The sequence below is a fragment of the Squalius cephalus genome (genome assembly GCF_949319135.1).
Source record: "Squalius cephalus genome assembly, chromosome: 17".
Taxonomy (NCBI): domain Eukaryota; kingdom Metazoa; phylum Chordata; class Actinopteri; order Cypriniformes; family Leuciscidae; genus Squalius; species Squalius cephalus.
In genome coordinates this window covers 30246573-30273054 of record NC_137138.1, presented here as the reverse complement: position 1 = coordinate 30273054, position 26482 = coordinate 30246573, and the positions used below count along the sequence as shown (strand labels likewise).

At 37.2% G+C, this 26482-nt stretch overlaps 1 protein-coding gene across 1 annotated transcript; it reads right to left on the bottom strand.

Moving 5' to 3' along the window:
* Positions 1 to 536: 536 nt before the first annotated feature.
* mpp1 (MAGUK p55 scaffold protein 1) lies at positions 537 to 25804 on the bottom strand. Its single transcript, XM_079846752.1, has 12 exons — positions 25393 to 25804; positions 13195 to 13323; positions 12814 to 12892; positions 9251 to 9336; positions 8626 to 8694; positions 7245 to 7441; positions 7052 to 7158; positions 6477 to 6557; positions 3636 to 3716; positions 2490 to 2692; positions 2239 to 2313; positions 537 to 1230 (listed from the first exon to the last, which is right to left on the bottom strand). The coding sequence occupies exons 1-12, from the start codon at positions 25513 to 25515 to the stop codon at positions 1054 to 1056; spliced, it is 1407 nt and encodes a 468-aa protein (XP_079702878.1). The 5' UTR covers positions 25516 to 25804; the 3' UTR covers positions 537 to 1053.
* Positions 25805 to 26482: the final 678 nt, after the last annotated feature.

Here is a 26482-nt window from a genome sequence, read left to right as displayed (position 1 = left end):
TAACCTGCTTCTCCCCTACACCCCTACTCGCTCTTTACGATCTGCTGATTCCAGCCTTCTCGTCGTCCCTCGGCATCGCCTTGCTTCAATGGGGGGCAGATCATTCAGTGTTGTTGCGCCCAAAATGTGGAACTCTCTCCCTCGATCACTCTGTTCTGTTAACACTATCTCTGAATTCAAATCCATGCTCAAAACTCATCTATTTTCTGAATGTTATAATTCTCAATTTTCCATTTTTATTTTTTTTTATTTTTAAAAGTTATATCTGTTTGTATTCTGCTGGTTGCCGCCCCATCTACCCAATTTTCACTTACTGTACTTGCACTCTCAACTGCCTACTGTTGTTCTGTCTGCTGTCTTTGTCAACTGCCTTCATTGTTGTTTGTTTATTGTAAAGTGTCCTTGAGCTCTGGAAAGGTCCTTGAGCTCTTATTATTATTATTATTATTATTATTATTCCCGTCATCTCAGGGAACTAAGGTTACATTAGTAACCGAAACGTTTTCCATTCTTTAACACAGAGAGTCACAATTAAAGTGTGGGGAGACGTTTATTCAGTTCTTTTAAAAGTGCCTTACATTATGACTTCAGGTAAATCCATATATCATAATGAGAAACATTTCAGGACAAGACAAACCTGCTTTCAAATATAGATTGATACAATTTCCCTGTGTTTTTAACATGTTTTTTTTTAAACGTAATTATATTTCAGAAGAACACCATGGTACATGGTATAAAAAATACACTGAAACTCCAGGGAAGATCAAAAATGAACTGAGTGGTATTTTGAATCACAGTAGAGGTCCTTTTTGCATCGCTAACAATGTCATCGCTTACTGCTATATATATATATATATATACTGTACTGGTATGGTTATAGCACTCTGGCATTTAAAAATCATTCACATATTAAACAAAAAGAACAAACTTATTGCTTTTTTAAAACATTCTATAAACCACTTATTCATGTGCAAACTGTCTTGATGACCGTGTGAGTGTGGTTTACTCTTATGGTATATTTGGAGGGGAGATTAGGGAAAGGGACTGGGGTTTTTAGTACACCCATGAGATTGGCACCCACTGTGGGGTCGAGGAGGCTCTCTCGATGGCCTCCTCAACACCCTTAACACTCTCATCTACATCATTGTTGACGAGAATTTCATCGAAGAAGTGGCGGTAGGAACTGAGGATGCCATCAGATTCTTTCTGGATGTTCTGCACTGCCTCTGACTGAAAAGTAGAAAAGCATAGATTACAAATCTTCAGTGTACAAAGGAAACATTGCTTTTATTATAAACTTCAGGTCGTAAGCATGGATAGGTGGGCCATAAGGGTGGGGTTATTGGACCAGATTCACAAAAATCTTCTTATGAAATAATTACTTGAGATAAAATGTTCTCAAATCTTTTCTTAAATGCTGTATTTTGGCTCTCTCTAGAGTAGTAGTTTTCAGTCCTGGTGAACGAGCTCTCTCATTTGTGCTGAATTGATTGTTCCTGAATTTCAAATTCAGCAAACATGCACAACCCTATTAACAGTAATATGCAATACATGTAAGCTAGTGTTATGTTGTAATGCTTACGTGCAAAAATGAATTTCAAACAACCTAATAAAAGCATAAAAGATATTACCTTTGAGGATTTAAGACAAGTTGGAGGTTATCCTAACTTTGAAAAGTTATTTACGATGGTTTTTAATAGGCCTGCCATGATTCCTTGATTAAATTTGAGTACTTGATTTTAAAAAATCCTTGATTGCAATTTACCCATGTCGATTAACTGGCAAAATACCAGAAGTGGCGCATAAGTTGATTGTTTATATTATGTATATTACATTTTGTATTCACAGTAACAGTGTTGTTCAACAAAACCATATGATCACTTGTTTTTGATACTTTATTTGAACCAACTATTATTGCCTCAATGTCATTATATATGTATTTTAATTCATTTTATTGGCTATTGTTCACTTTGTCTATTATTATTACCACAAAAAAAAAATCCGATTAGTCGATTAATCATCAAAATAATCGACCAATTACTCTATTACCAAAATAATCATTATTGAAAGCTCTTTTTTATTTTCACGAATTTGATTTCTTTTCAAGTTTTGTCTTAAGAACAATGTTAAGAACATTCTTAAGAAGTATTTTTGGAAATACAAAAACAATTTTATTCTTAAGAAAATTTTGTGAATCTGGCCCCTGGGGCTTAAAGCCTGAATTAATCAGTTTCTAACCTGATTGCCAGTGTTAGTAGGAGCAATAAACATCACAAGAGGAGCAAACTCTGCCGTTCTGAGCACTTTCAGCGTCTGGAAAAAAACAAAAAGGGTTCAGAAAGCATTTGACTGACAAGGCTAGAAATAGTGACGGTTCATCAAAATAAAAACAAAATGTGAATGGTGTTTTCTGTGCAAAACTTGACACCACAATGCTAGGGATTAAATGCTATGGTTATTTAATAGCTGACTCAACAGTGTGGCATTACCTGTGGTTCCACATCCAGCAGAGCAATTTTCCCCTGTGCGTGAATCTTGTCAACAGTTTCGATCTTAGTACCAAACATGTGTCCCTGGTGACTGCCATATTCTAGTAGCTGATTCCCGACGATACATTTGGTCATTTCATCATTGGAAATAAAGTAATATTCTTTGCCATTCTCCTCGTCCTTCTTTGGAGGTCTTGTGGTGTCTGCAAAGAAAAATTGTATTTATGATTCATTATTTTGTCATGTTTTCCAGTGAAAAATTGTTAAAATTTTTTTAAAAGTTGAACTTTGTTTAACATGAGTGCTGCATTAAAAGAAACAAACAAAGATGTCCATCTAGCACACGCTTACATAGAAAAACAGACAAAATTGACAAAAAGAAGGAGAAGAAGATATTTTGAAGTATGTTGGTAACAAGAAAATTGGTGGTAGCCATTGACTAACAACTTGAATTGAATTTCAGCTATAAAGTAGCACTCCAGTGTGTTCATTTTTACTCATGTCTGACCTTGATGAAGAAATTGATTGAGTCAAGAAAGGAACCTGAAAAGATTGCTGGGGCCCAGAGTAAACCTACCTTATTATGCAAATAGTCATGGCTTTGTTTTGGCTAGATTTTGTTCAAAATGACCTCGTATCCATTTGTTTTGTGATTTCGCTTGAAGTACATAAACAATAAAAATGGTGTGGCATGTCAACTTGACATTGCTAATGAAGGTGAGTAATGAATGACAAATTTTTAGGTGAACTACTGTGCTGAAAAATCCTAAATAAACCAGCGTGAAATCCATGTTGGTCCGGTCTTTTCACAGGTTGGTATAATGCTGGTCTAGCTGGTGAACCAGCATAGTCAAGCTGTTATCAAGCAAAAAAAATAAAAATAATAAAAAATTAGCTGCTCCACCAGCACATCTGCTTCCCATGCAAGGGATTAGCAAACCAGAAACCAGCATCTCATGCTGGTCCAAGCATGCAAACATACCTTATGCTGGTGAACAGCAATACTGGATTTTTCAGCAGGGTATCCATACATGGATTTGCGACCGTATATAATTGTTTTGCTATGTTTAAACATTCCTAAACACTGTTTAAAATTCCTAAATACAGGTGGAAGACTTTGGAGTTAAGCAGCTGGATTGTACATACGTGGTGCTGGGTAGGCAAACTTCTCAGGATATTTGGTCAGCAGTGCATTTTTAATATGGCTCCTTCCAACTCCAGGTGCACCTTTAAACAAGAGCAAAACATTGAATATAAAATTTTAGCCTGTAAACTTAGCTGCACATTTTCAAATATTAAGCTCCTTTTTGTGGATTTACATGATAATTTACCCTAATGAAAAAAAAAACATCCTGTTTTTCGGTTGGAGTCCAAAGTAGTCGATTGCCGAGTTCACGCGTGTGATCATAGGTAACTAAACCTATGCGCGTGAACTCGGCAATCGACTACTTTGGACTTCAACCGAAAAACAGGATGTAAACAGGTATTTGCGCTGGCTTAAATAACATCATCTTTCACATCTACTGCAGTCAGATCCACTCGTGTTCACTCAGAAGGAATCACTCACATTTTCTGTGCACTTGTAATGACACATCAAGGATGTTAAGAGCCTAAAAGCAGGTTTAGTACTTGCCCCATTGAAGTCAACAGGGTGCAAACTTTAAAAATAGAATAACTCGGTGTAGGCAACACCGATTTTTGTCGTTGTTCTCTGTATTGACAGCACTCCAAATGTACAAAAAAATGAGCTCAATGTTAAAATTGACCGGAGTTCTCCTTTAAAGCTACACTGTGTAACTTTTTTAGTTGATTCTTAGCAAAAAACACTTAGTTCTTTCAAAAATATATGTGCTCATTAATGTATATTTACTTCTTTCAAGTAATAAAGTATTCTCTTAAGTTTATAATCTGCCATTGAAAGTACATACGGGTGAGGGGTTCGAATGCCGGTCGCCATGTTGCCCCTCCATCTTGAAACTACATTAGCCAAAGAGGGACATACCAGTAAATTCAAGCTTCGCCTTTTGCGTTTTTCACTCAGTGACACCGTGACGAATGCGAGGGGGAGATTACTCGCGAGCTCGCGAGTGCCGGCGGCAGATTTGAAAAATAGTGTGGTGTGTGTGTGTGTGTGTGTGTACTCACATTTGAAAGAGAGAATTAAAACGTCAACGCGACAGACAAATCAGCAAGACCATAGTCAATATTGGAGTAACTTTTCCCAGATGGTAAGAGCTCATGAGGAGCAAAGATTTTAAAACGGACGCCGAGGTTGCCTGCTTTCTTCTCGACAGGTAATTCAGCCTATAGTAATTCATTTGTGTAAATTCGAAGTTTTATAGTTGCTTGTCTAACCATAGCATAGTTGTGCATAACGGCAGAACGACCTCTAGTATAACTTCATCCTCGCGTCAATGGTGAAAAAGTATTGTTTACCTTGTAACATAAATCTGTGCTGCGACGGATCACAGGTGATGAATAGTTTTAAAGGCGCAATTTTTTAAGCTATATAAAAAAAAGGACACTGTAAATTTTAGTTATTTTTAATTGCTTTTACTTTGTACACATTGTAACGTTAGCCTAATCTGATTATGCTGGGATAGCCGATTCCAAGGGTGACGTTTACCTCCTGACATCTGTCCTGTATTTTTATTCATTTTAGAGGTATTGTTTATTATTGTCATGGACGAAGTCGATAACTGGAAGCCATGTTAATCTTGGAATAATACGGCCACCGTAGGAGTTAAAACGCCCTCGGAATTGAGAGGAACAGAAACTAATATTCACTGGGTAGTCATATACAATTTCACCGCTAGATGGGGGTAAAAATCACACAGTGTAGCTTTAAGGCATTAAGTTCAGTTTCCAAAAGATGATTTTTTATTCCTCTTTTTAGTCAACTTTAGTATGGGTGTCTAAACTTATGCATAGCACTGTATATATATATATATATATATATATATATATAGGGTAGATTCTTTTTAACATTTCCGGGGGTTTCAGAAGCTGAAATCGTCATAACTCCAGCCATCACTCCAAATTAGCCATCAAGCAGTTGTATTGGAAACACTCACATAGCAGTGTTAACTATTTGTTCTGGAATTAAATGCCAAGGTCATGTCAAGTCTAGTCACATTTATTTATATAGCACTTTTTACAATACAGATTGTTTCAAAGCAGCTTTACAGAGATAAAAGGAATATAATGCAACAAAGTTTGTTTCCAGATGAAAATAGGGTCACAGTCCAGCTTAAGTAAGTTCAGTGATGTTTCAGTTTTGTTGTAAAAAAGTTATTAATTTAGTTAATTTTATATATACAGCTGCTCTGGAGAAAACCATGATGTCATCATCCAGCTCAGTTCAGTTCTCATATAATGGTGTCAATGCAGGCAGATCAATATTATCGTTGAATACTAAATTAAATGTTAAATTTAATGTCTTTAAAGGTAATATAACACAATTATTTATTTATATTTATATATTTATAACACTATACTATGAGCTAGATTTACAATGTTAATAACTGTGCACACACGTCATCACAGTCCAAAAGGGACTGTGAAAAGAGCCCACGATGATGTCTACTCCCATAACGTCTGTTTGCTTTGTGCTCTAGTTTTGTTTTTACCTGTCTGTTCGCCTGTCTCAGTGCTTTGAGTTGGTTGTCATGGTTACTGATTTAGTTACGCACCTGTTCTGAGTTTCTTTTATTATCTACCTGTGTATTTAAGCCCTGTGTTAGTTCTGTTCATTGTCCGATCTCATCTTGGTTAATTGGTTGTTCAGTTAATGTTTTTGATCTAGAGTTTTCAGTGTTTTGGCAAAGAAATGAACTGCTGCAATTAAAAGTTTTAATTGCTGAACCCTGCTGAAACCACAATGTGACACATAAATCCTCCATTCCCAAGAATTCCCTGCTGGTCTAAGCTGTGTCAAAGGTGACGGAGGCACAATATTTAAAGTTAATAGGGTATGATAATGCTTACCGATCAGAACCAGAGTTTTTCGGATGAATGCAGGAAGTCTCACCACTTCTTCATAGGATATTACATCAAGCTGGTCAAAGACTAAAGAAGAAAAAAATCATCAGTTAATGCTTGATCAGTTAGTGCATCTGTGTAAGGCCTTTTTTACAGGACCAGACTCATGTTGTTGCTTTAACTCAAACACCATTTGAGCTGCTTAACAGAGCTGAAGCTCTATACAGAAAACACAATGATTTCTGGGTTACCACAATGAGTATTTTTTAATTACAGCCATAAAATGGTTATTGGGAGATGGCATTGGAGAATAACTCATCATTGTGAAATCAAATTTACATTAGTAGGGGTGTCTGTCACCTTTATATCCAAAAAGAAAATGAATCTACATGGAATGGAACACAAATTTAAAGTGCAGATTATCAACAGCTTAAATCACCTGCATTTAGATCAGCACAGAAAGTGCATTTTCAAACAATGGGTAAGTAGTTTGCGCTAGAATTTTATATTATAAGAGCATTTTCTCAAAATAATGATGTAAAACAGGCCTTAGAAATGATAAAGAGGTGAGCTTCACTAACTTGAGCTGTGTTTGGCCAGGTATTTGTCTTTGCATTTCTTCTTCTTGCCAAAAGGACTGCAGGACTGTCCGGCTTCCCGTGTGGCTTTGCTTTTGCTTGCTACTCGCCTGAAGAAACATCAGAAATGTTTAGTTTGTGTGAAAGAGAGGGAGATCTTATCAAATGCAGGAAAAGAATGTAGGTCAGAACGCACCATTCCTGAAGTTCTGGAGAAGGGATGAGTCCTGCAAAGTCTGTGGAGGAGCTGTCTACCTTTCCTTGCCACCAGTTTGGATCTTTCTTATTGATGATATGAATAATGTCGCCCGTTTGGAATTTCAGGCCAGCTTCTTTGCATGGGATCAGGTCATCTTTGGCAGGGTCATAGTCAAACTGTGCTCTCATATACATCTGCCAAAACATTATCCGGAAAACATTACTCTCTCATAAAACCATCACAAGTGCTTCATAAAGATGAGTTAGCCAATCAGTGCCTTCCAATTTTAGTGGTCGGTTTCTCCAGGGTCAACGAATCCAGGAACATGTCCTACTTGAGTAAATCATGTTGTGTATATAAACATCATCCTGTTGTATAATTCAGTTCAATTTAAGTTGAAGCTATAACTAGCATCTTCAAAATAAATAAATAAATAGATACGTTTCCCCTTATGTAATGCATTCATTTTTGGTTTAACTATTCTTTTAATTTAATTGTCATTAAAGATTTAAAGAAATAATTACGTTTTTTTTTTATGCTCATCAAGGCTGCATTTATTTGATCTTCATTGTCACATGATCCTTCAGAAATAATTCTAATATGCTGATTTTATTTATAAGATACAGATAGACAGAAAGCAGACAGACAGACAGATAGGTAGACAGATAGGTAGATAGATAGATAGATAGATAGATAGATAGATAGATAGATAGATAGATAGATAGACAGACAGACAGACAGACAGACAGATAGATAGATGGATAGATGGATAGATGGATGGATATATGGATAGATAGATAGATAGATAGATAGATAGATAGATAGATAGATAGATAGATAGATAGATAGATAGATAGAATGATTTTAGTGACAATATCTACAGCTAGTGCAAATACAGTCTAAAACAGAAGCAAAACTCTAGATGGAACTAGATGTTCTGACTTAAACGTAGCACAATGGTTACTTGTATATGGTGAAAGAGGATTTAGAAAACTGCCATAGCTCATCACAACGTCAAACAATGTTTCACAATCAACTGCAGTGCAGTTTGACGCTGTGTGACCAGAAGATGGCAGAAGAGGGTTTGAAGTTACTTCATCTAATGAGAAAAGTAAGTGTACAGTTATCTGCTATTGATGCTTAAATAGTCACCTGTGTCTTTCATTGGTTTCCCATTCCCATGATAAACCCCACACCTTAATTTAATCAAGGATACAGAATAGACAAAGAAAGAAGTGATCAAATCACATTTGAGCGCATATTTACAGATCAAAGGGTAAAGCGAGATGAGTTGATTGTGATCATAAAAAATAATAATAATAAAATGAAGGAAGAAAAAGGTATGATGTGAGATTGATTTTGCTGCTGTTTTACTCACCTCACATGCCATATGGCGACTTTGCTGATTGGGGATGATTTTCAATGTGACAACACCGTTTGTGTCTTTCTGTAATGTTAAAAAGCATCCAACAACATACAATAAAGAGTAACATAATCACAAATATCATCTCTGAGTGCCAATTCCTCTTAAAAACTGCTCAAAACGTGCCAGTGTTGGGGAAGCTTTGAAACTGTAGCTAGACAATCAACAAGCAAATCACAATTTAAAGTTAATCTTTTAATAAAGTATTTACACAAAAAGTTACTAACAGATAGTAGCAATTTACACTGACGCTTTCTTTGCTCAGTTTCACAGCAAATTCTAATTAGTGTAATGCAAAAAACGTATATGTATATATATAAAACTGTACTTGCCAATAACATAGTATTAATTAAATAAAAGGCCACTGATTACGTTTCTTAACATACTCAAGTACACTTGTATTTTTATAGCAAATAAAATTTTACTTTAAAGTTAACATGCAATTAGTGTACGAAGACATTACAATCAGTTTCCACTTTAGCATTTTCTTTTTTATAGTGTTATTTCTGTAATAATCACACTTTTTAAAAGTTAATGTTAAAGTGTACTTCTTTTTCAGTGTGCAGACACAACAACCCACCAGAATCTTCTGCAGTTGGTCTACACTTTCATTAACAACACTTTTCCCATTGATCTCTGCGATTTCATCGCCTTCATGTAAAGAACCTGTTTAAAAAAGAAAAAAAAGTAAAAAAGAGTTAAGCAGTTATCCATTGAGCTCTATGGAAACTAGGGATGTCCCGATCCAGTTTTTTTCCTGATCCGAGTCATTGCATATTGAGTATCTGCCGATACCGATCCGATACTTATATTTTCCTAATGTTTGGTTAAATTTATAGGCCTGTATGTAAATACATAAGGGATAAACCTAGCTGTGCATTAAACGATTTTAGTGCACGACGCGAAGCTGAGTGAATTCAAATAATTTAATGCAGAGCTAGCCGTGGATTATCCTGCTTATACCATTGTCGTATTTGTTAACCATATTTGACCAGAAGGGTAAAAATTGCGAATATTTTAGTTAGTTACGGCTTGTTAGATCTAGCATTCTGCCGCTTTGAATCAGACATGGAGATTAAGTAGTGAGTAAGATTACATTTATTTAAATGAATGAATCTTAGCATTTATTTGAATTCATTATAAAGATAGAGAGAGATAGAGAGAGAGAGAGAGAGAGAGAGAGAGAGAGAGAGAGAGAGAGAGAGAGAGAGAGAGAGAGAGAGAGAGAGAGAGAGAGAGAGAGAGAGAGAGAGAGATGCGTGTGTGAATTACCTGCGTCTGTTCAGTGCAGTGGCGGAGCCAGAGGGGTGTCCGGGGTGCCACCCCAAAATTTTATTCGCTACTGGCAGTTGCTGATTTAAAAAAAAAAAAAAATGTATGTTCGCCGGCAGCGCGCACAGTTTTCAAACGGACGAGCAGAGGATGAGAGAATTTGGTTGCAAGATACCAAAGAATAAGAAAACATCATATTTGAAGTAAGTTTTTAAGGTTTAGCATCAGGGTTGTTTGTTCTATTATGCATCTCCTGAACGAGTACCTCCAGATCAAAACGCAGGCAAAGAAGAAGCAGAAACAAGCCATATCATAATGCGATCACTATAGGACTGTGAAGCTTTGGAGGTGTAGGGTGTTGATGGACTCGATCTACTCCTCTGTGTTTTGATCATCATTCTAAATCTGATCTGGATGTAGTCTTCGATAAAAATGCGATTTTCTCAGCTTTTTGCTCATGTTGCTTTTTTATGAAACTTACCAACATTAAAGTGTTAGGATGCAGGAAGCTAGAATAAAACTGTTTTTTTTTGTTTGTTTTTTAAAAAGCAGAGGGTCTGTTCTTTCTTTTGGTATATTGCATGTTCAGATATTCATATATCAAAATATTCAGGGGTGCCATGAAATTGTGAAAATGAACAAAAACGTTGGCGGTGGCTGACAACTTTTTTTTTTTCTTTTTTTTTTTTATGCTGCCGGGAAAGAGTTAAGATAAAAATGTTGGTAATTGGATGATTAGATGTAACCACAGGTTGTCATATATTTTCACAGGACCAATTAAACATGAAAAGAAAGGGAGAGATATCAGAGTTATTTTTAAAGCACAAACAGGGAGACCAGGTGCAAACAGACCCCAGCCCTTGCATCACCACTGGACCCCAGAGCAGCTCCCTACCTCAGAGTCAGAGTCAGACTTCAGGAACATCTACCAGACACAGGCAATCAATCACATACCGAATTCAGGAATTTAAGTTGAGATGATTTTGTCAGATTAACAGGATAGTTCACCCAAAAATGAACACAAAAAGAAGATATTTTAAAGCGTGTTGGTAACCAAATAGTTTTGGGTTCCGTTAACTTCCATTGTATTTTTTCTTTCTATACTATGGATGTTTATGGGAACCAAAACTGTGTGGTTACCAATATCTTCTTTCGTGTTCCGTAGAAGAAGGTCATACAGGTTTGGACCTTTAAAATGTTGGTTCATGTGTGTTCTTGTTGTTGATGGCTGTGGCAGTTATATTGTGATTATACACTAATGCAGGGTTTCTCAAACTCGGCCCTGGAGGGCCACTGTCCTGCACAGTTTAGCTCCAACCCTGATCAAACACACCTAGCTGTGAGTTTCTAGTGATCCTGAAGACATTGATTAGCTTGCTCAGGTGTGTTTGATCAGGGTTGGAGCTAAACTGTGCAGGACAGTGGCCCTCCAGGACCGAGTTTGAGAGACCCTGCACTAATGGTTCTTGTGTTATAAATAGATGCATCAAGGGAGGACACAGATACCTCTGGTTCTGAGCAAGACAGTGAGCCAGAGCTGCCAGGAGATGTCATGGAGCCCCTCCCAACTGCATCAAGCACCAGATTTGCTGTTCCAAAAGGACCCAGTGGTAGGCCAGACCTTTACTTTAAACTACACAGTTTAGTTAGCAGATGTTAGTATCTAATCTTGTGGATCCCTTAATTATACATTTCCATAGAGATGTGACTCATTATTTAACATTATATTATTATAATATTATTTATTTTGCATTTCAGACATCTCTAGATCCAGAGAAGATGGTCCTGTACAGCCATGTTTGAAAACATTTCCCAGAACTTAGCGTGGTACTAGGAAAAGGGCTTTCAACAGCTCCTGGTATAAGGACAATTCAAGGCTCGAATATTCTCGAAAGTCAAGATTCAGCTTATTGTTTTGCCTGTAGGCATTTTTCAACACTTACAGTATAGACACAAACAGAGTGACCCAATTCCGTCCACTGTGTGTGTGTGTGTGTGTGTGTGTGTGTGTGTGTGTGTGTGTGTGTGTGTGTGTGTGTGTGTGTGTAGCCACCGAAAGTAGCAGTGGCCACCCACTGGTCACCCCCTGTATAAAACTCTAGTTCCGCCACTGGTTCAGCGTCTCTCTCTATAAACAATGAAGCTGTGAGTTTAATTACTTCAAAACCAGCGATGTTACCCCCTTTTTGCTAAGAATATAACTTAGTGATTCAGTAGCGAAGCTACTGTGTGATTCACACAGTGCGATTTTGGCTGCGATTTGGCCATCTGAGACAAATTTAGCAAATCCTAAAAGAATCCTCTGATCCTAGGCTAAAACCTAAAGTCTTTCATTGTTAGTTTCACCGACAGCCGGTTAACCGATCAAATTTAACCTCAGATGAAATTCTGGCAGTGTCAGAAGATTTGACTCAGTCCTGCTGTGTGACTTCTCTAACGACAACCGTCAAATTTTCTTAGTTTTACAAGACAAGCAGTGGCCAAAATTAACGTTAAAGATTTCCTTGTAGCCACCATTTCAATCCCGCGTGTAATGCAGCTCACTGTGTGAACGCACGTGACATTGATTGATGATGTAAAACTTCGGACAAGTTTTTAACGCGTCTTGACTGTCGTACAGTCTGACATTAATGACAACTGAGATCATACAGTGTGACATGGATTACAGCGGTGACCATGTTCGTACAGTCTGACAAGCAACAATCGCAAAGGACTATTATAAATCGCACAGTGTGCACCCGGCTTTAGGATAGTCGATACCGACCAGTAAAAAAAGCTTAATTGGACCAATACCGATCCTTGAGAGCGGCTCGGGACATCCCTTATGGAAACTGCATAATTGTTCACAAACAAACCAAGAATACACTGTACCTTGTCTGTGTATCATCCCTCCATGCAATATTCTGGCCACTGTACACCTCTGCTTTTCATTCAGCTTAAGAGTTACACCCTGAATAGACACAGAACACAATATTACACTTCTGCTGTGTGGAGACTTCAAAACTTCTTTTCATTTCAGAGCTCAGTAGACATGGTCACTATGAACTGGATAAGATCTTCTTAAAATACTCCTTTTTTTGTTCCATTGAAGAAATAACAGCATACAAGTATGAAACAACACAAGTAAATAATAACAGAATGAATCTGTGAATTATTCCTTTAAAGATAATTCAAATTATGAGTTCAATGAGTTTAATTTTGTAAATACAAAAGAACACATTTATTTACACATAAAAATAAAAGGTATAATACCAGTGGCTCAGAGGCGTTCTTCTCAAAGGCCACTTCTCTCATCTTGGTTACGTCTTTGCCGTTCATGTGGCCCGCGCTGCCGTTGGTGAAGACTTCCTGTCCTTTGTTGTCATATGTCTGCATGGCGGCCTGGGAATGCAAACAGGGAGCACATTAAGCTCTGTATTACAGGAACCAAACCTTTGAGATCCAAATAACTTTGTCTTAGCTGAATCCATGTATCTGTGACGAGATATTAGGAAGGAACATAACATTCACATTTATAACATTGTTATAAATGTTACATGTACTTACTATTGTAAGCATAATTACATGCAACTATCCATAATCCTAACCCTATAGTGAGTACGTATAATTATAGTGAGTGATGTATAATTATACTGTAAAAAGGACACCTTAAAATATAGAGTAACCAAACATACATAAGAACTTTGTCTTGGCATAAAATAAAGTGGTATGATGGAGGAGGAGAATTAAGGAGTCATTGTGGACATCTGTCCTGGGTTAACGATTAAACGGCCACATTTTACCACTTCATTAAATCCTGCAATGCTGGGGACAGGTTGGCATGGTTATGATGTCTGATGAGGGGGCTTGACTAGCATGACTAAACAAACTTCATCACAACTTAATAATGGTACCTTCTATAGTGCCCTGTTATTAATATGTTAAATAGAGCAAGTTTATTTTTTTTCTATATCCAACTTTTCATTAGTGCTTCAAAATGTATTTTCATTCTGAAAGAAACACTCCCATCTTTATTTATTTTTATTATTTTTATCAAATAAGAATAAAGTTGCAAATCTTCGTTAATTTTGTTCATACATTACAATGACTATAGTCATCTCTGTATTTACCTTTATGCTGGATAGTCAGGTTCTTAACAAACTAGCCTGTTTTCAGGTAACTGCCAGTTCATTACCTAACTTTGAGATCAAGTTACTCAAGTCTGAAATCACAAACGAGATCCATTTGGTGAAGTTCCAATTGAATGTGACTATTAGAAAAGGATTAATTAATTTAATTTCAAATAAAATGAATGACTTTATTTTGAATTAACACATGTATTACAAACTAGACACCTAAACCTGCTAAATAAAATACCGCACAGGGACGAATGCCCATGTGAATGCAAGAGACTGGAAATGCACTCTTGTGCGAAATGTTGTGCATTTTGCGGCCTTCCAAAATTCAAGTTTGGTGAACTCTGACCTGCATGTAGATGTGTGACCAAAAGAAGAACAAGACATCTCAGTGTGATCTCTAACACCATGTCTACACAGGACGTGACAGTTGTTGAGTCAGCTTGAGGCTGTCTACACTGGACGAGACAAAGCAGCCGTTGCAAACAAAAAAAAAAAAGTTATTTTTGTCAAAAGTAGTGCGAGCGCTTAAAGTACATCCGAAATAGAATGGGGCATCAGTTTAGCATCGGGTATTTGTTGTGTCGCACCAGATCCAGTGTAGACACCATCACTGATTATAATGGGTTCTATTTGCTTTTGCCACGTCGTGCCGCTTGCGTCTGGTGTAAACGCGGTATTAGTCGAATTAAAATGTTTCTACATTGCAGGAAAGTGGAGTAAATTGTGTGTTTTTACATCTTGTATTAATTTTTTTTTTTGTTGTTTTGAATTTATGCTTTTACAAAAGACACCACAGAGCGTGGCATCATATCTTATTCATTGCAGTGTCAGAAGTGCTCAAAGTATAGTGTGGCCAAAACTTTAGGCTTAAACATTTTTTTGCTCAAGCACATTAACACAAATGCTTTTAGTTACAAAAGCATGATTTTATGTGTTGTTGCACAGAGGCAATTCATAACAAACTTAATATGTTGCATTCTCAGTATTTTTTTTTTCTTTTCAGGTCAACTTCTGTAATTATTTATTGTTCAGGACTATGGTAAAACCATTTCTGGTAACCTGCCCTCATGCATTAGCCTATTTTTGAGCAAAATGATCTCACAGAGATGCTCAGTTAGTCAGTCATCTGCTTTCACAGACACAGCAGTGGATCTAGGGGGCAGCAGTCAGTCATTTCAATCATTCTATGAAGACATGCATAAAAATGCCATGTCTTCATTTTACAACCCTTCAAGCAGTGATATAAGAAAAGCTCTTACATGCTGAATATCAACAGTGTATCAATGACCCGAGCTCAGGGCAAAGTTTACACCATATTAGTATTACACGATCAGGACTTTGGAACTCGGCTTTTAAGACATGATGACTGACGACTGGCTGATGTCAGGTTTTGATAACCAGCATAATCCGGTGTCAGCTAGATATTGTGATGAAGTATGATGTTTTCCCACATTGTGAAATCCACTATGTTTTTATGGGGTTTCCACATGAGCGGCAGTGGGATAAGATGTGACACCTTTTCCTTAAAGGCATAGTTCACCCCATAATTTAAATATGATATCATCCCCGCTCATGTCATCCCAGAACTGAATGACTTTCTTTTTTCTGTGGAAAACAAAAGTTTTTATTAAAATATTTTGAAGAATGTTGGTAGCCACAAAGTATTGGTGCCAAATGACTTCCATTGTATGGACAAAAAAGCAAGGAGAAAAGGGCAGAACTAAAACACTTAATTAAAGTGTCCCTTTTTTTCTTCATCAGTAATTACAGTCTTACTTCCTGCTTGAACTTATGTAGGTTTGTAACAAATTTGCAAAATACCAGCATGTCTTCATTGGCTGCCAGTGAGCTACGTCTACTTTGACCCGTCCTCAAACATTAGTTGTAGCTTAGACAGGAGAGTTTGGTTCATGGTTTTATTAATTTGTAATTCATCAACATGTATTATAGCTGGCCCCTTCCATTGGACCAGGGCAATTATTAGAACCAGAGGATTAGACTCATATGAACAAACTCTTAGGATTAGATTACTGCCTTTAACATCTTTAACAAGTCTGTTGAAAGAGGTTGTTTTTGAAAGCAAAGAATGACACAAAATCTCGCTTGTCATGGTCTAGCCATGAATCTTTTCGGTTTGAACACACCTAAAGTTTTAGTGAAAAACAGCAGTGTAAAAACATTCTTTGAAATCCATGACACATGACAAGTTTTGGCAATAATCTGTTTAACAAATGGAACAAATACATTTGACTAGACTGCGATAAATCGTCTATATCAGGGTTCACCACTCTCGGTCCTGGAGGGCCGCTGTCCTGCAGAGTTTAGCTCCAGCCAGCTCCAACACACCTGTTTGAAAGTTTCTAGTATGCCTAGTGAGACTAGATTAGCTGGTTCAGGTGTGTTTAATTGGGGTTGGAGCTAAACTCTGCAGGACATCGGCCCTCCAGGACCGAGATTGGTGAACCCTGGTCTATATGCATAAGGACATTAAGATGTTATAAATATTAACATCATGATTTTCTGTAAAGCCTCTTTGAAACAAACAACGTGTATTGTGAAAAGCGCTATACAAATAAAATTGACTTGGCACATTATATGACATTTAGGTCATAATCAACTATCAAAAGATGCTTTTGTCTAAACCTCCATAAGAAAACTTGAAGTCAGTAATTGAATAAAAGCATGTTGGATAATGCTCTGCATTTATTCCTCTGCCTAAACAGGATAGTGGCAGTGAAAGGTATTATGACCGGGTCCATTAGTGTGAGATAACAGGACAGAAGAGGAGCCCCAAGTCTGGGAGACTAAACTAAGCAAATCAAATAAAGGCTCTAGTGTTTCCCGATCTTATGGATTCTCTGCAGAAACCCATTTACACACATAACACACACACACGTACTGTATGATAATCCTGAAACACATGCTTAATCATATACGTTTACACTTAATTCAATTCAGTATAAATATAGCATCTGCCAGAACACATTAAGACCAGAGGCAGAGGTGCAAGTTTAATATCATGTCTCAATGCCCTTAAACACACAAGTTGACAATTGTCAGTGCACACTGCTTGTCTGTGATGTTTGTATACTATAATATTTACCCGTAAATAGTAGGCTCCCAGCTACTTAATTTAATTCATAAAAACATTTTTTTTTTCAAATTTTTTTTTTTTTCTTCAATTTTTTATGAAATGTTCTGTTTTCCACAATGTGTGAGTGTGTGGTAAATGAAACCACGCATCTACGCCATTCATTCACACAGAGACGCGCAGAACATGCAGGATTCGTATTTAAATACTCTCGTGCCCAGATGCGTTCTCTCCAATTGATTTAATGTGAATCGGTACCCGGTAGTACCGACGTAATTCGGTCGGTGCCCTTGAAAGTAAAGTTTGGTCCCCATTCCTAATAAAGCCTCCTGTAAACTCGCTTCATACTGCTGACACAGCTGTCGTCATTAGAGGGAAGTCACATGTTCATAGGAAACAGCCAAACATCCTGAGCAAAGTTTGCATGCCATGATTTGGCTGATAAAACATCAATGCATGAGTCAGCTAAAGAGAGCCTACTAATGCGTGTCCATGCAAAGAAACTTGTTGACTCAGGTCTTGTGAAATCAACACTTCAAGTAGAATTCAGTGTTGGCATAACTACAGATATTGCAGTTTACAGCAGCCAGAGGTCATGTTCTCTGGAAGCAAATCCCATATCCAACCATTGACTGTAATGCTAATTGGGCACTTTATTTGTACACTCCCAAAAAATGGTGGTGGATTTGAGGAAGATGAAAATCTGTGGCAGGCCCTAACACATCCTCATTCCCAATGTCAAAATAATGGTCTGCGACATGATGTCCTTATTCAGCTCGCTACACTTCCTACTTTAGAGTTTCACTGTGTCAGGACTGTCATGTGACTCAATAGACAAAGAAAAACCCCTCTGCTTTCAAGGCAGTGTCATCGCATGGCTTGAGACGTTCAACGGTCACCTGAATTTCAGTGCTGAAAACAAAAAGGAGCAGCAGCAATAACCAAGACACTCCTAAAAATTTGAAATCATTTATCATGTAAATAATCACTTCAAACACCTCATTCTGAAACTCTTCAGTCTTTTATTCTCCATCTAAAGCAAGCAAACAAATCTAAGAGAAAGAAGAGCTCTGGAGATACGCACTGCAGTGCACTTCACCAAAACCAGTGTGGTAGACTGGGTGTCTCTGCTGATATCTGCAGTGTGTTGACTCTCCAGTCTTGAGCCCTGGGGGACAAAGCTGATCTATGACGACTGCACTGAGCGAACACAATCTAAAACAACACTACTGAGATTTAGCTGTGTCATCTTCCAAACCATGTAGACCAACCTGCCTGAAAGGGTCATAAATCATAAATCTTGTTCAATTAGACTGCTATCTGATTAAAAAATTGTAATGGGTCTCCACAGAACGCATATAAATACAATATTTTATTCACAATATAAATATAACACATACTAGGGCTGGGTGGTATGAGTATGATGATATATATCGTTACCAAAGTATAAATGTCTATCATTAGAGATTTTGCTATATCGTGGCATGTAAATGTATAGCACTATTAACACTTCAGAGTGATGAAATGCATAAATGAGAATATAAAGAGCAGGACATGTTTGATGTTAAAAAGAGTTAATATTATATTTCCGCAATATTTCCTGAAAGAACCTCGGTACGGTGCTCCTGCTGACTGGTACACTACCAAAGTGCGCGCACAGAAAGCTGCCTCTCAGAAGGCTATCACGAATTTGGGATGTTCTCGATGTTAAAAAGTTTTATTAAAGGGGGGGTGAAATGCTATTTCATGCATACTGAGTTTTTTACACTGGTAAAGAGTTGGATTCCCATGCTAAACATGGACAAAGTTTCAAAAACTAAGTTGTACGTTTGAAGGAGTATTTTTGTTCCAAAAATTGTCCTTCCGGTTTGTCACAAGTTTCGGAAAGTTTTTTTCGAGTATCGCTCTGTCTTATGTAAGATAGGGCGGAATTTCCTTATATGGGTCCTAAGGGCACTTCTCCGGTAAGATCGCGGCCGCGCGCGCACTCGTAGACTACAGCAAGAGAGTGAAAGCAGTTCGCCATCAAAGCGCCCTGCCCGGCTTTTGGGAAGTCAATGTCACCAAAGAAGTGTGTTTTTGGTTGCCAGGGCAAGACAACCCTGCACAGATTCCCAAAGAACCCAGCGTTAAGGAACCCGTGGATGGAGTTTGTTTTCCTGAGCATAAACGGAGTTGTGTAACTGTTAGACTGTTTGTTCCCTGCATTTCGACGATGATTGTTTTATAAACAAAGCCCATATCGACGGATTTGCAGATCGTCTAATGCTTAAGGATCGAGCAGTCACAATGATAAAGATTCGCGGTCGTGCGTTGGAACCGGACGGTGAGTAAAACTGTTTGTTGAACAAATGTCTCTTGTGTGTTGTCACTAGCTCGGCGCGTTAGCACAGCTAAGCTTCGCCCACAGGGCCCGCCCCCAGCCGCTCGTTTTTTTCCGGAAAGACTCGGTACAGCCTATCTTTCTGTTAAAAATGTAATAAAACAAAAGACTTTTTGGAGATATGAAGGATGCAATATTACTCTATAGGTACTCAAGATTAACAGGAGATTGAGTGAAAATAAAGCCGCGTCTATCAGTCTATCAATAGCAATTTCAGTTCTCTTTCACGTCTTATAGCGCTTAAATTCAATTCAATTCAATTCACATGTAGGCTATTTGTATAGCACTTTTCACAATACACTTCGTTTTAAAGCAGCTTTACAGAATATGCACGAGTTCACATTACAATTTCGAGTGATCTGTTATCAGAGTATTTATGTAATCATAGCCGGTTATGTCTCAAGTAAAGGTATACAGCTGGGTGTAAACCGGATGTGTATCAGTATGATGGATCCGTGAGTTTGATCTTAAAGTGACAGCAGCCTAATATACCTAGCTTCTGCTCTGTGTGATTAATGTGAATCAAACAAAAGAGAAAATAAATGACTGTTCTTGACTGAATTACTTTTTTTTAGCTTTTTAGCTTTAATAAGAATACATGTATATTTAATTCATACAGTGAATTCTACAATGCAATATTTTATCTTTACATTTGATTATTAAATGTTGTACTAATTCTAACATGTTAAATAAACCTATTGTACCTGAAAAAACAACAATTTTATTTAATATTTTTGTTATATTGTTTTTGTCCTATTGTTTGTAATTTGATTCTTTTTTCTTATTTCTAATAACATAAATGAGATAAAATAACACAAAAAAACTATATTGTTATATATCGTTATCGTGAAATAACATTTCTCATATTATGAAATAAGAATTTGGTCATATTGCCCAACCCTAACACTTACATGATGGTGCCAGTGCCGAGGAGTCAGATTTTCTCTTTCTCCCCATACGGTAATTTGTACTTTGATTTTTAATATGGCTCAATCAGTGTAACAATTTAAGAGGAATAAACTTTTCTGGCCCGAATAACCAGATGTATTTACATAAGAATCCTTTACACATAAAGTTTCCATAAACTCATCACACCAACACTAACCTAAAATAAATGGTCCAGCTAATTTATATTTATATAAGGTGTCCTCACATTTTGGCAAGATTTTGCAAAACGTTTACAAGGGGAATATCCATTTCCACGGTAGACCAGCTACTCATAGATGTACTAGAGTCGCAGCACTTACAATCACCCATGTGTGAACAGGGAAGCTACATGTCTTTTGCTTTTATCTAAAGCAAACACAATACAGGGACACTGTGTTTTACACAAGCAGCTACAAACTGTTCTCCAGACTTCCCCCCTTTTATCAGCAGCGAAAGTTATGGCTTCTATTTATAGAAAGCGTGTGCTTCTTCAGTTTGACTAGTGAAGTGAAGCATTGTAGATCTATGACTAGAAGGTGCTGTGCCAGCAAGCCAGCACCCACAATGCTCAGAGTCCAATAGACACCCCTGTCAGCAATACCACTGTACATGTTTGCTATTCTGATTAGATGTTGGTGAGTAGATTTGCAGCAAACTGTTTTGTTTATTATCTCCATGATTCTCATTTTAAAAGAGTTAAAGTGTTTCTAGGTGGTATATGCTAGGGTGGCTTACAGGTTCAGTCAAAAGATCCACTTACAAGTGATATTCTGATGACAATTCACAGTATACTGGTGCCATAATGTTATTGGCCAATATTAGTACTGAATCAGGACAGTCAGCATCAGAATATATTTAAGGTTTCCATCTTTGTACCGTAAAATAAATTGTTTTGATTTCAATTTAGGATTTAACAAAAAATTACACAGTCGAGCTTTATTGTAAACATTAGATTTTTGTATACTGATTATTACATACAAATATTTACTGGCTATCTATCGCTACACCAATATATAAAAAAAAAAACAATGGAGAGTATTTGCCAACTTGTTTAAAGCAGATTTTAAGAGATTTTTTTTTTTTTTTTTACGACGCTAAATACAGGTGTAAACGGGGTCTAAAGCATTTTGAGCTTGCCCACTTTCAACCACTTTCAGAGTTAGTCTTAAACACATTTGACCGGATTGCTTTTGTAGTATACAAATGTAGTATTTTTTTGTAGTATATGTAGTATCCCGGATTGCTTCATATAGCCGAATGTTTTCGAACAGTCGAAAATGACTGCCAACTCTCCGCCTACTGACCTAAAGCGTTATCATTGTGGGACGTGTTGTTGGGAAGCGCACTGGTCTGGTGGGTTTTAAATTTTGCCGGGGCAAAAGGGTTTTTTTGAAACATGAAAAAGAATCATTGCATCCTCGTGGATGGGCATCATACCGAGCACAATGTTCTTCCACCAGTCCTGACTTCTAGCGTGAACCCACAGCTTTCAACGGGGTCTTGTGGCTATTAGGCCTATTGCATAAACAAATGTGGCTGCTCTCCTCATCTTTTTCTGTTGTCTCATTATGCAAGCAAATGAAAGTTCTGTGAACTTATTTCATCCATTTGCATAGAAATAACTGAAAAAGCCCATAAATATACATTTTATTTATTTATTAGGTTATTATTTATTTATCAGGTTTATTGGCAAAATCTACAGACTTTTAGCTGTTTGCAATGAACAAATGAAACAAAAGTAATTGAAATCGCTCAACACAACAAGTGGTTTCCCCAAATTCAACTGAAAATGCAACCTTTAATGTCTTCTGCAGTCTCAAAATTATTCAACCCCTTCATGGCAAGCATCTTTAGTACTTCAGGCTTTAGTAGAACAGGCTTTTGCTGTTATGACCGCTTCTGGCAGCATTTCTGAGGAATCTTAGCCCATTCCACATGAGCAATGGCCTCCAGTTCAGTAATATTCTTGGGTTTGCGTGCTATAACCGCCTTCAAATCCCACCAGAGATTTACTATGGGTTCAAGTCAGGTGACTGTGAGGCCACTGTAGAATCTTCCAGGACTTCTTCTGAAACCAAGCATTGGTGGAATTTGAGGTGTACTTGGAATCATTGTCCTGTTGGAAGGTCCAATGACGTCCAAGCTTCAGTTTCCTCACTGATGGCATGACATTTTCTTCTAAAATTTCCTGATATACAAAAATGAATCCATCTTGCCTTCCAAACACTGCAGGTTTCCAGTGCCAGAGGATGCAAAGCAGCCCCAGAGTTCCTTGTTTGTAAAGGACGATGATATCTTCTCTGAACTTTTTGGACCATTCTTTTGACTTAGCCATATTTCTAACATGCAGTCAAACGTGACACTCAACAAACCCAGCCAGTTCAGATATTTCATGTGTTCTAGCTCAGGCACACCTGGTGCAACTAATGAAGCCCTTGATTAGTTGCATCAGGTGTGCTTGAGACAACACCTGTTTTGCAGATGTGTGCTGTTGTGAGGGATTCTATTCAGGGTGGTGAATAATTTTGCATTTTCATTTAAATTTGGGGAAACCACTTGTTGTGTTGAGCTATTTCAATTACTTTTGTTTAATTTGTTCATTGCAAACAGCTGAAAGTCTGTAGATTTTGCCAATAAACCTGTCACAGTCTTAACACAATGGTTATGTTTATGCAATTGGCCCCAGGTGTAAACGGGAATGTGTCTTTCCCAATATAAATATGTAATATTTCCCAAAATGTCATATTACAAAGTCTGTGAACAGGATGTTAAGATTGCAAGCTGTAGGCTAATGTCTGCAAAGGAACAAAAAGTTAATCGCAGAAGAATTAGCCTACAGTGAAGAAATTCGGCACGACAAACTTGATCTGACATTTGGAAGTCCATCATCCAGAAGAACACGATGAGCATTTTAAATGTGTTGATGATGCTAAACATACACAGATACCAAGAAGCGAACTAGAGTTGGTCAATTGCTGCACAATTGTGAACGTAACTGTGTGCACCCAGCAGAATACCGTGAATGTTGGTACAGCTCGGCTTAACGTGGTGGACGAGAAAAGAAAAAGTCTAGCTTGTGACAAAGTTGAAATGCTTGATTTTGTAAAAAAAAAAAAAAAAAAAACTTACATAAGCCGTTGAAAGAAAAGCCATGAATAAAGGCAATATATGCTATTCTGTGTATAATTGTAATTTAATTTTATCTTAAAATCACACTGACATCTTTTGATTGCATTTAATAATGTTTTTAATTATTTTATTTTGGTTTTATGTAATTTTACAAAGCTACTATAACGTCAGACCATTCTGTTTTTTGCTCAATAATAATAAAATAAAACTTCATTTGTAATTTAATTTCAAATTCAGGTTCATGTACCATTTGCAATCGTTCTTGCCTGTTGCTTAAAGAAAGAAAAAAAAAATCTGCAATTAGTATTGGAATCCGCTCATTTGGTTGTATATATATATATATATATATATATATATATATATATATATATATATATATATATCAAAAAAGGAAATGAAATCGGACAAGAAAAATCATAATCTGATCATACCTAATCCCAGGTCTATGAACTTCTTTTGAACAATCACCACTGCTGATAATAAAAGGAAAATCAGTTAATGACGTTAACTCATAAAAGTAAAGAGTAGAGAGACTGGTAATAATGATGAGTTGACTTGTGAATCTGAGACATGACTATGATGATTGATTAAATTATCAGTCAAAGTATGATTGTGTTTTAAGATAAATGTTATATGGTGTGATTATAATCTTTGCTAGCCCATAGGAATAATTAATGAGATCACTTTTGTTGTATCTATTGTTTAACCTAGAAAGGAACAACATTAAATTAAGACTTTACCTGAAGTGTCAGAGTTCTATTTACTCCTTAGACCCCAGACCCGCTCAGGATTTTTTATATTATATTATATCTACATTAAATATTCAAACTCGTATACTCTTAATATATCCACAATTGACAGACTTGTGTCAGAAAAAAAGTTCATACATAAACTAACTGAACTCGTGTATTGAGCTATAAAAGAGCAACCTTTAAGCAATACAAATTCCTTATTTATTTGCAAACTAGTCATTTGATATGACCGGTGATTCGAGTAGGCTATATCAACAAAAAATAGAAACAGTAGGCCTGTCTTAAATTATCTGAGAGCATAAGAATATGTTTCCAGACACAGAGAAGAAAAATGCCCACCAGCATTAAATTACATACTTTTATAAATGTTATGAATTTATTTGTTCCAGAGAGAAACGACGCGCACACAGCTGCCAGTAGCTATTGCGTAAATGAATCGTTTCTTTTCAATGAATTGGTGAACCGGTTCACTAAACGTTATGAAAGATTTGTTCACAAAGCAGACTGTCTGAGCGATTCTCCGGAGGCCTTAATAGCTAAACAGAAAGAAAAAAAATTAAACACGTAAAAGTATTGGAAAAACGTCATGGCATTAAAAAAAAAATCACCGCAACTTTTTTTTAAAGATCGGTTAATAGTGTTCGAACGAACCGATTCGCAGAAATGAATCGGACATCCCAGCCACTATTAACCTGACGTCACGATGCGTCATGCAAAATAATATTCTATAATGTATTCAAAGCCTGTATATGTGAGTCATGTAACATTTGCGAACTATTTCAAGGCTGAAATCGTCAAAACATCGAAGGGTATGAAGAGGAAAGTTGTTCTGAGCAGCGGTGTGTGATGTCAAACCGGGCTGCACCAGACCAGTCTAAACCAGCACATCTTCATCCCTCATGTAACTTACACAAGAAGAAACTCGTATATCTGTGACACTGATAAAAAACTATCGACAGACACGGTCAACATCCGATTGTCAAATGGAAATGCTGAAATAAGGAAATGAGTCGCGTTCTAGATCGTGTTGTTTAATGCGAATCCTCTTACCTTGTCAGACTTGGGTTTATTCTGCAGCAGCTGTTCCAGATAGAGATCGGAGAGAGCCGTGCGCGCGCTGTTCACACGCTCCAGAGTGACAGCAGGTTCGTTTTTATTGGAATTTAATGTCATGTTTCACAGTTTGTGGGGGTGGGGGTAGAAAAAAAAGGGAAAATAGTGTGGACCGCGTTGGGTCTGCTCAAGGTCCGAAAGGGGTGGGTCAGTAGAGCGACACGACGTGATAAGAAAGCTTGAGATAGTTGAAGATAAAGCTTGAGATTCGGGCTCGAAGTCCGGAGTTTGCGCAAGAGGCAAGACACTGCCGACAAAGCACATAAACAGTAGTATGAGGAGGGGGCTGGAACACTGCAGCTTCCCTTTAGAGTGCGCACTTGCGTAGTTACTGTCCCTGACAGAACGTAGCGGGGAACCGCACGCGATTTCTACTATGGCGAAGAATAAAATTATGAATATTAATTACGTAACGCGAATGGTCCAAATGAATTGGCTGAAAGACAGCGTCAGTGGGCGGGCGCCAGTTCTCTGGCGAATCCTGTGTGCGTGGCTCATGAATATTAAGTAGGTAATGTGACTGGATTCTCCATGACGGTTCGAGAAATATTAATGAGCAAAGCCTTCTCCGTAATAGGATTTTAAAATTAGTTGACGGTATTTCGAAATACAGTTTTGTGTTTACCATTTATTGCTGATTGGAGTTGTTTTGTTTCCCTGTGGAACTGAAAATGTCATAAACAAGTCAACGAACTTTCAGCTTGTTGTTCGGTGGTGCTTAAACCAAATGTGGGACGATTATAAGTTTGGGACAATGTGGGACATGTTACCTACCAACACTAAAACATAACCTGAAACTGTTATATAATGTCTATCTATCTTAATAAAAGCATTTGTATTGTGCCTTTCAGCTGATAAAAGTTATTTGTTCTTTAGTCCCTTTCAGAAAACACCATCACATCACAATGTAACATCACATGTCTTTATTTTTACATGTCATTTAAATTCAACATCACTGAGCCCAAAGGCAGCGGCATCATGCAGATCACTATTTTTGAAACAGTTCTGACCAAGTCCAACTAAAATC

What these genes read in the sequence shown, in the direction of transcription:
- mpp1 (XM_079846752.1), bottom strand. Translation starts at nt 25,515, where the DNA reads ATGACATTAAATTCCAATAAAAACGAACCTGCTGTCACTCTGGAGCGT. An exon ending in GTTTGCCTACCCAGCACCAC is followed by an intron (nt 2,693 to 3,635) that starts GTATGTACAATC and finishes TTTTCTTTGCAG; the next exon opens with ACACCACAAGACCTCCAAAG. An exon ending in CTACTAACACTGGCAATCAG is followed by an intron (nt 1,231 to 2,238) that starts GTTAGAAACTGA and finishes TCTACTTTTCAG; the next exon opens with TCAGAGGCAGTGCAGAACAT.